General features: G+C 37.3%; 1 protein-coding gene across 6 annotated transcripts in view; it reads left to right on the top strand.

The window, feature by feature from the left end:
• SATB2 (SATB homeobox 2) overlaps window positions 1–10,530 on the top strand; it is a 288,684-nt gene that overhangs the window by 107,208 nt on the left and 170,946 nt on the right. For 4 of the 6 annotated variants that reach the window (XM_049106485.1, XM_049106487.1, XM_025441727.3 and 1 more), the window contains one exon: window positions 211–438. The exons of the other annotated variants lie outside the window; for them this stretch is intronic. In XM_049106485.1, the coding sequence (XP_048962442.1) occupies window positions 270–438 (169 nt within the window). In that variant the 5' untranslated portion in view covers window positions 211–269. The remainder of the gene's footprint in view (window positions 1–210; window positions 439–10,530) is intronic. 6 annotated transcript variants of the gene reach the window in all.

The raw sequence follows: 10,530 nt of genomic DNA, 5'->3' as shown, positions 1-10,530 counted from the left end.
CCGGAGCTCCCTCCTGCAGAGCGGCCGGGCCCGGGGCTCGGGGCCTCGGGCGGCGGGAGGACGCCCGGGGGCTGCGCGGTGCCGCGCTCCGCCACTGGCCTGAACGTCTATCACGTGTGTGAGCGGTTTTCCCTCTTTTTTTTTTCCCTCCCCCGTCCCTCCCTCCCTCCCCCCTCCCCCTCCCTCCCTCCCCCCCCGCCCCCTCCCTAGGTCCCTGCGCGTTTTATTGCGACCTGCCGGTGGGAACTTTGTCTCCGAGTCGGAGCAGCATGGAGCGGCGGAGCGAGAGCCCGTGTCTGCGGGACAGCCCCGACCGGCGGAGCGGCAGCCCCGACGTCAAGGGGCCTCCCCCGGTGAAGGTGGCCCGGCTGGAGCAGAACGGCAGCCCCATGGGAGCCCGCGGGAGGCCCAACGGCGCCGTGGCCAAGGCCGTGGGAGGTAACAGCCCGCAGCGGGGAGGCGCGCGGCCCGGCCCGGCGGGAAGGGCCCGGGTGGCGGGGTCCAGGTGGCCCGGGCGCCGCCGCGGTGTAGGGTTACAGGAAGTCCCCTCCGGGTGGCCAGATAAGGCCCCCGCCGCCTCGCCCCTGCAACTGGGAGCCTCCTCCAGAGTTGCAAACAAGAAAGCGGTTTACCCAGAGGGTGGCATTTTTTGGGCACCTTGCCACTGTGTGCTGAGGTGTTGGCAGGTTTATGTCACAGCCAGCTAACTGTTTCTAGATTTTCCTAGAGAGCTTTTTAGCGATTTAACTCTTTTTGCCTTGCCTCGGAGTTATCAGTTTTGCAGAGATGAAGTTGTGAGGTGCGATCGCTCTGGTGGACTAGTTTCTTTTTCTTTTCTTTTCTTTTTTCTTTTTCTTTTTTTAATGCTCAGGAGCAAAGAGTGTTGGTGTTACTTTGTAGTTAGGACAGTGCTCCGAGAGAATTTAGTAACAAACCGGGAATATCCTGCCACATTTCAAGTGGGAGATAAAGAATCATGAGCCGAATGTGTCAGGCCCGCAGAGGCTTGAAGGTCACCGTTTTCTGTAAAGTTTAAGATCCTGTGCATTTGTGACTTTGCGGTGGGTGATGGGGCACGACAGGTAAAAACAGCAGAGTGGTCTTAAGGGCTGCATGCTGTTTACCTCTTCCAGGATGTTGATATTATTTAAAGAAAAGCTTTGGTAGATTTTTATCACTTAACCACTTTCTTTAAAAGTGGTTAGGGGGAGAGTTTTTACAAAGTAAAGATACATAAGAAGTTAAAACATTATTAAAAGGTTCTGAGGCTTATGCCACTGGCTTAGTCGTTTTCTACATGTAAAATAACACAACTCAACATGGCATGCAGCTTTTTTTTGTGTCTTTGGGATCCATCATTCATTAGTTTAAATCTTTTTTGCTTCCAGAGGTTTTTCTCCTCCCCCCACCTCTCCATATTTTCAGCAGTAGCTTATTTGACATAATTCTTTATATTAGCCTGCCTGAAATGGTGCAAAACCGTGGCAAAACTTAATGATAAGCTCCAACCCCATGTTCTCAATAGCCATAGTATGTATTTCAAAGGAAAAGACTTAAGTCTGAATGTCCGTGCCCTTTTAAAGAGTTACAACAGACATTTTATAAAATAACACGTTTCTATTTTTACTTGGTTTGCTATTATTATTTCTTCATGGTAGACATTCAGGATGGTTTGCCTTAGTTCCTTCTATTAATCATCTCCCCTGGGAAGCACTCATTCTCACAGTGTTTAAAGGTTTAAAAAATTATTTGGCTCTACATTGCAGCTTACATATCTTTTATTGTAGGGACTTAAAGATATACTTTAATGAGGCAAAAGAAAACTTGATAGCTCTGCGAGCCACTTTTTAAAAGTGGCGTTTATTTATATGTTGACTTAGACCAGAACAATAACTTCAGACTTCTTATAATATCTTTTAGTGTATGCATATAAGAAAGGAAAATATAGCAAATACGACAAAACCAAGTGTAAGATGATATAAGTGCTGATGCTATTTGATTGAAAAACTGGGAAATCCTTAGAGGAGATGTGTTCTCAAAGTGGCCTTATGCACGTAGAAGAAACTTGGACTTGTAATTCTGGTTTCTTTCTGAAGACCTACTAAAATTCACTAGATTGAAAGAAGTCTCTAAACATTTTAGAACGTAATTGTTAACAGTTGTGATTCCTTAAAACAAGTGTGGTTTTTATTTCTACAGCATATTAATTTCGTTGACCGGGGATACCTTTAGTGTAAAACAGTGGTTGCGTTTCTTATTTTCTGAGACTATAATTTACATTTGACCAGTTACTATAAATTTGATATAAGGAAAAAATTAAGTCTTCAGGAGGAGTAATAGATTTGTTTCAATGAGCTGCTTTAGTCATTTTTTTCTGAGCTTTAATTTAGTAATATCACAGGTCTTACTAGTTGTTTTTCAAACTGAAAATAGATGGCTTTAGTTTGTCTTAATAACTACTACGTATAATACTTAACAGTAAAGTGATAAAGAAGAGTTTTAAACCCGCATATGGTGGGTTTAAAAATTTTTTTTTATAGAAAGATTTTGTTCTATACAGCATAACAGATTATTTGGAAAGATTTTAATTCAGAAAGCTTTAAAATACAACAACTTAGAACATAAAATGTTGACAGTGTGAAGTTTCTCATTGAATGTTAATATTGGCTTTGGGGTGTAAGTTTATATACTTTCCTAATGTACATTGAGATGGTAATAATTTCATTTCTTTGTGACTTTAAATCATGTGCATAGATTGGAGAAAAGCAAAGCCTTTTAAAAAAATACACTTTTTAAATTTTAAAAAATGCTTAAAATACATTTCTAGTTAGCAGTTCTTCGTAATTGAAATACTCATTTTGGAACATAGAGTAAATATAAAATAGATTATATTTCTATCACCCTGCCTTCCTTTGTTTAAATTTCCTTTATGAAGCAATATAATAAGTACAGACAACTACAAAATATTTATAGCTCTATCATTTATTGCCATTTTCAGCTATATTACAGTCTTGTCAGTGTTGTAAAGATGGTTATAATAATTTATGTTTTAAAAATAGAGCTCAAAATTTGGGAGGATGTGTTTGTTAATCTTTAGTGTTCACTAATCTGTAGTGATCTTTCTTAAAAGCTTTCCCCCTAAAAATAGGGGAGATCATTAAGTTAATTGGTTGCCCAATAACATGGCAGTTATCTGACTACTTTTGATAAACAGTGAGGTGAATAAATGTTTCTGAATGCATTGGTTGCACTAGTAAATTCTGTTGCCATGATTCCACATTTTCAGAGAGAGACAGAGTTTGGTATGTTTTTTTTGATGAGAACGTGTTTGTTTTTTAAAAAAAAAGAAGAAATTATATTAGTGTCTAGATTTAACTAGTTGAGGGGGTAGATACACTATCACAGTCTTCAAGGTTGTGTTTTAATAGGGGGCTTAAAAGTTAGTGTGTTGTTTACAATGTGGTTAGCTTTAGAAGACTATTAGAAAGTAGATCAGTTTTGCTTTGTCTTTACAACACTTTCGAGGATGTTTTTGTTCTTATCTAAGCACTGTGTTTTAAAGCATGTATATAATAAAATAAGTGCTCCGATGTGTATGACAGCTTTTATAGAAGGTCCCCAGGAAAAAAAAAAAAAAAGGCTAATATCTCTTTAAAAAACATATGAAGGCTGGGAGAGAGTTTAGAGCAAGCAAGAGCACCGTGGTGTTGACAGCTTTATATCCCTGCTGGGTAACATTCACTTACTAGAATTGGCGTCCCCTCTCAGCTAGTAATTCACTCCATAAGGATTTTGAAAAAGGATGATTAATGGTGGGGAAATTTATATTTGTGAAATTGTTGATTAAAACTTACAGATCTATTTGAAGATTTCGAAAAAGAAAAGATTATTAGGGATGACGAAAATAAGAATCAGATGATCCTTTTTACCACCATTAACATAAGTACCTAAAATGTTCTGCTGTGTGTAATGCTTCAGCCACGAAACGTACAGCATAAAATGAAAGTGATGCCAATCAAGTTTCCAGAGGAAGCAAGGCGTTCTTTTCCTCCTGGACTGCTGAAAGGCGCTGGCCAGTTGTGCTTTAATAGCAATAAATTATTGTGCTTCATTCATTGTTAACACAGGCATTTTCATTTTTAAATGTTTGGCTTAAAGAAGAACTTTCAGACAGCTTTATTTAAACTGAATGAACAGCGCTTGAGTATACCAGATGGTGTATTTGCTGATAGGAGGCATTAAACATCAGAAATCTTTTTGATATTTTTCATTTTCCTATGAATTTTGATAATTTTTTTTTTGTGTTAAATGTTCTAGATTTTAGGGTAAAATGTTTGAACACTGGGAGTATCTTTCAGGGATATTTGCTGTTTCTGAAAGAAATTTGCTTTTTTTTTTTTCTTTGAAAAGAATTTGTTTTTAAAATAATGGTTTAATTTTGTCGAGGAAGTGCCTGTTATCTTATAAACTGGTTGACCCAAAGTAGGCCTATTATTCTTGCTAATAGTCAGCCCTTTGAAGAACATAACTGTCTTGTTACAAGGGGAAAAAAATCATTATGCAATACACACTGATGTATTCAAATAGGGAAGCAAATGTGATCACGATTGTTGGGCAGGGCCTCATTTAGTGCTGAACATTGTCTACAACAACAGTTAGTTTAATTGTCTACATGTGGAACATTTCCCTTTAGATGAAAAGAAATGCAGTTCAGGTCAGGTGCAGTCACCATATTAGCAGTTGTAGGGAGACATTTTACTTTTTGAAAGGAGTGCGGATATGAAAGAGTATAGATATTGACACATTAAAAATGTATAAAATACTTGGAAATTTAGAAACATGTTGTCAACCTGGGTAAAATGACAAAAACTCATTAAATTCATTTTAGCTAAGGATGAGCACCATTATGCTTGTAGGGAGGCCCCATGTTATTATTTCAAAAGACAAAAGATTGTATTTCCCTCTTACATCTACTTTTTTTTTTTTTTTTTTAAGGGTCTAAGATCTTTTTAAATAGAATGAACTTAGGCTTTGGGGTCATCCAACAATCTAGCATGTCCTCTGTAGTTTTGCTGAGGTAGAAAAATAGCCCTTCTCTAAAGTGTTTTTAGTCCTTGGCCTGTTATTAAAATAAAGACATACTTGGTTAAAAAAAATATATGCAATGGAACATACACATTAAACAGAACATAGGGTATCCGCCCCTCAAAGTCCTGAGCATAATTTGATGTTTCAAGTAATTTTGGAAGCCTTGTGTTCCATCAACAGAAACCCACTGACCATTATATATTCAAGATCATCTGCAATGAAATGTGTGTGTATGTGTGTTGGAACTACATAGATGTCCCCTAAGGCATCTGTTTTTTAACCCCTGTAGAAAATAAGCAATATAATCCATTCCCAGGGGGTTGTGACTAGTAGAATCAGTCTGTACATCTTAGATATCTTGTATATATATTATTATATTTATGTATATGTAAACAGACTTACCGTCATTTATTAGAGATTTAGGAATACGAATTTGAATTATTTTAATCTGAATTATTTTAAAAATATGGAAATCAGCTTTATTCCAGGCAAGACAGGGTAATTGTTTAGTATATCTGGCAAGGTATATTTGGTAGGCAGTCAGTTTTGGTGGTGGTTCTTTATTTTTCCTTTTTTAAAAAGAGAATTCAGTGTAGGGACTTTATTATATGCATACATTAAAAAGGCATTAACAGGGCTAGATAAATTCCAAATTATATTATTTTTTAGGTCTTTTTAGAGTGTTTAGGTTTCTGTTGAGAGAAAAGTGACCCAATTTTTCACCATTAAAAAAGTTTCTTGTAACTAATAATCTCACATTAGGTGTGTAAAATATGTTCATAATTTGTCTTATTTCAGGAAGCCAAACTTTATCCTACTTAGCGTGTGAATTAACAAAAAATTCTTTATATTCTTTTATCTAATAAGAAGGCTTTAAAAAAAAACTTATCTAACTAATGTGTAGTAACAGTACTTTCTGCTATCTTCCTTATATGAATGCTGAGGTACAATGGCATTTTGGAACATATTTAAAGATGGAGCATTTGACAAAAGTTGTATGTGTAACAGTTTGTCAGTGAAAAGTGACAAGTGGGAAATGACAAATGAAATGTTGGCATCATCACTCTTTATTTTGATAAAAATGTCTCAATTTGCAGTGATATAATACTGTTTCATATTATTTCATGAGTTGTGTGAGATGCATAAGGGGAATTTAGATTTTGTGAACGGAAAATTAGCAGCCCAAACTCTCTTTTCAGAAGCTTTGGCAGCACGTCCCCCCCCCCCTCCCCAACTCCCCAAGAATAAGAACAGCAGTGAAATATTGGATCTAACCCATACATTTTAACTCATTATTTAGAAAGAAAAAAGAAAGAAAGAAAGAAGGAAAGAAAGGAAGAAAGGGTTTCAAGTAGAAGACCTTTATACTTAGCTCGAAAAATGAAGAGTTTGCCTTTTAGCTTCCATTCTTTTCTTTATAGTGATTTTAAAATGACTGATTTCCCTCTGCTGACTTTGATTATATGGGGCCTTTCTCACTTCCAATCACTACTGCTCTCTAGCATTAATTTAGGGTGCCAGTAAAGAGAGTTGTGAATTCCTTTTATTTTAAAGTGCAATAGAGGTTTGAAAATGTCTATGTGTTAAAAATGGATTTTTATATACAAAGGATTCATCATCCTACTACTTACGGGTAATGTGATAGATATTTCAAAGTCCAAGTAGACGGCCCTGAGTGAAATTGAGGTATGAGTTAAAACAAAAGCCAGTTGAGTACTTACAGATTTCCAAAAAAGCACAAATGTAGCCTCTATAGTGTCTTCTTTTCCATTTTCTGAAGTCACATTGGTTCCCTTATTGTCAGTGATCAGCCAAACATTTATTTTCTTCTTTTACATGAAACGAGCTCTGCAAGCACCTCATGCTACACAGTATTTATGTAAAAATGTTCCATGCTGGAGTTTCCAAAAGCACGGAACTCTTTCTATATAATTTTTTTGGTTTCAATTAGCAGAATTGTTTTCGTGTTTAATAGCAAGTGATTTAAAAATTATGGCAAAATCAGTATAATGAAGTGAAAAGACTACACCAGAAATGGTCTTCTACAACTTGTGTCTTTTTCCTCTCATTTGAAAAGTTTTACTTATTACAGATTTTTTAAAAACTAGGTAAAAATGACCTGAAATGGAATAAATGTGCCTCAAATGTGCCTACTGCCATAATTACATAAAAGTATGTAATTATGGCAGTAGGGTTTATGGGATGTATTTTCTCCATTTTTCACTGATGTGTGTGTATCTTTAAAACTTAAAAATAAACTTAGTGAATATTATAGTTATTAGTTTGGCAAATGCTTAAAATGAAGAAAAGAGCATTAATAGAAATTTCAGGAATCTGAACCTTGCGCTAAAGTTATCAGCCAATTATGGCAGCCGTAATGTAGATTTGTGGTTATGATACATGAGGACAGTAACACTCTGGGAAGAAGTAGATTTCCCTTTTAGTTGCTCACAGTCTAAGGCAAATTTGGATCTTCTCTTAACTAGTTGTCTTATCATTGGAATGGAGTTCTGTCTTAGCACAGTGGGTCATGAAATGATAGCATTTAACATGACAACAGAGATTAAAAAGTTCAGAGGAAATAATGCAAGCTACTACTTATAAACAGTGACTATTTGGTGCCCACTGATGGTTGCACAGTTACTGAAATGTGCCCGGCATGCTGTCAGTGACTTTATTTGTTGAAGTGTTGGACCGATACGGAAAAAAAAAAAAAAAAAAAGAAAAAAATTAATAGAGACTCCAGTGAGAGCAAATGTTTTCCAAACCACTAAGATCTGACAGAGATGATTTGCATTTTTTGTAGAAACAATTTTAATTTCATCATGTTAAGCAGAGATATCTTTTTCTTTCTTTAAAACAATTTTTTTTTACTTGCTTTTGTATTTGGCTGGAAGGCAAGTGTATCAGTTCTTTTATGACTGAATATGATTGATTTTCCAATTTCCTGATTATTCCCTATATTAAGATTGCATATTTTTTTTATTGCATTTGTTCCAATTCTTTATATGTATAAGGAAAGGCAAAATTGATCGCTTATTAGGAAAAAGCATTCATATCAAAACTCTTTAAATGGCAGTGTTTTCAAAACATTCTATTTTTTTGGTTAACAGAACAAGAACTTTCTTTTATCATAATCCAAAGATGCTAACAGAGCAGCATGATAAATGTCTCTTTAAGTGTCGTAGTAAAAGAAAATGACTTGCCTTCTGAGGCAGTGGAGAGTTTATGTTGTTTTGGACCTATTTCCCAAGCAGTGATCGAAAACAGATTACAATAACAATTATACAGTCAGAAGATGCAATATCCATTTCTGCTTTAATTGAGTGAAAGAATAATAAAAACATCATTAAGAAAAATGAGGTGGACCTGTCACACAGTGTACACATTTTTAGTCCTGAAGAGGATGCAGAATTACTGAAATGCTTTTCACTTACTTTGTTGTGTTTATTAGCTAAAATCTGTCTTGGGGAGAGACCCTTTGGTGTTTGAGCCCCCCTAGAAAGTACAGAAAGGAGCCCCTGGGAGGTGGTTGCTCAGGAGACAATTGAAGGTGGTCACTGATTTTGTCTTCATAAGTTTGAGAAAGGAAATCACATTTTCTTAAACTCCACCTGAGGTATAACTACCTCCTCTTTTTGTTTTTGTTTTTATTTTTGTTTTTGAGCCTGTGTAAATGGAGGACGAAAGTAGTGAGTACTTCCCTACTCCAAAGCTGTCCTCCTAGGAGAGGTGGGTGTGATCCCTGGGCCTGCGGTTCTCCTTGCTCTGGTCAGAACCAGGCTGAAGTGGGGAGAGAGACTTGAGGGTGAACCCTGAGTGCCCTTATTTCTTCGCAGCCCACGTGGGGTGGTCGGGGACCCTGAGTTTCCACGTATGCGCATCACTGACATCCACTCCAGCCACAGAGACCGTCACTTGAGATGCCTGGGCTCTGGCCTCGGCTGGCAACCACCGGAGCCATTATTAAATCCATAATCCTTCACGTTGCTGAGCCTCCAGGCCTCATTCCCCAGAGTGGAGCTTTCAGCAACTTGGAGTGAGCTGGCCGGCAGCAGCCAAAATCAGTGGCTCGTTTCAGCCCGGGCTATATTTCTTACTCTGTTCCTAGAAACTGAACTCCTGGCAGCTTTGATGATGACAGTGGAGGTAGCCAGACAGTGGAGTTAACCCCTGCTCGTCGTGGGGGCTCTAAAGCTACAATGTTGGCCCTCAGAGCGTCTGGAACCCACGGTTGGACTCTGTTAACACAGTTAGGGGAGAATATTTCTTTGATCTGTAGCTAAGAAGTTTCTTGGGTTCAATATTTAAAAACCTTTCTGAGGATGGTAAAGCGAAAGGAATAAGATAGGATTGGTCTCATAATCCCAGAACTGTCCCAAGCATAATCCCCTTAGAGTGGAATTCATATCAAACAGCTCAAAAGGCTTTTTTTTTTTTTTTTAATCAGTTCAGAGAGTCTACTTAATAGCACCTTCATTAAAATACTTTTGTCAGCAAAGGGTTTTTCAGTTTTAACATTTACATAACCTAACAGCGGTGACGAATGCCACGAGCTTTAAGGGTCTATTAGTGGTTCCGTTTTTTCTGGACTTTATAATTTAAACCTAAACATTAATTCTGGGTGGAACTTGGCATAATGTATTTTTGCCTTGGAGGGAATTTTTGTTGTACAATTAAAAAAAGTTTTTCTTTTTTTTCCCCCTTTTTTGTACAGTCACCTTCTCCATGTCTCCCCTTCCCCAAGTAAATAACAGTTAAATAGTCAAGGTCTTAAAAGGGCTTATTTAAATTGGGCAGGGGGGGAAAGAGATGGATTATTTTAGGTGAATTTAACCATTTTCCATTAGTTCACATTGTAAACTAGTGCTTTTGTTATTGACGAAACCTGTGAGGCCGATAATGCGATGAAAATACTTTTCCAATCTCTCTCTTTCTCATGTATGAAACTCATGTGGTAAAATTTTAAATGAAATCAAATGTGATGACCCTTGAGACTTATAAATCAGTTCCTTATCTTCTTTATTAGGAGGTGAGAGACAAAAAATTCTTTATGTCAGCTGAAATTATAACATTGACTAAAAGGGAAGAGGTTGGAAGCTCGCTATTAGATAATAAAGTGACAGACACATCCCAGCAGTTAAGTATTTTGGAAAATTTAAAAAAAAGATCTTTTCTGTATGTTAATACTATGTTGAAGTTGAAATAATACAGGGATCTGATTACAAGGTAATTGTGAAATTAAAAACAAGTGAGGACACCAACCCTTGCCCACCCTTCGTCAGCGAATGACGACTTGTCACCCTCTGAAAACCAAATAAATCACTGTAGGCTTTGGTGACACTTTTCAAAGACCGTTAAAAGGGGAATAACATTCCCTCTGTGGCTGGGTGATACCCCTTGGATAGCATCCGGACGCTGGTGAAGGTGTATGCTGCGAGA

Source organism: Canis lupus, chromosome 37 (genome assembly GCF_003254725.2).
Source record: "Canis lupus dingo isolate Sandy chromosome 37, ASM325472v2, whole genome shotgun sequence".
Classification (NCBI taxonomy): Eukaryota; Metazoa; Chordata; class Mammalia; order Carnivora; family Canidae; genus Canis; species Canis lupus.
This window is presented reverse-complemented; position numbering and strand designations above follow the sequence as displayed.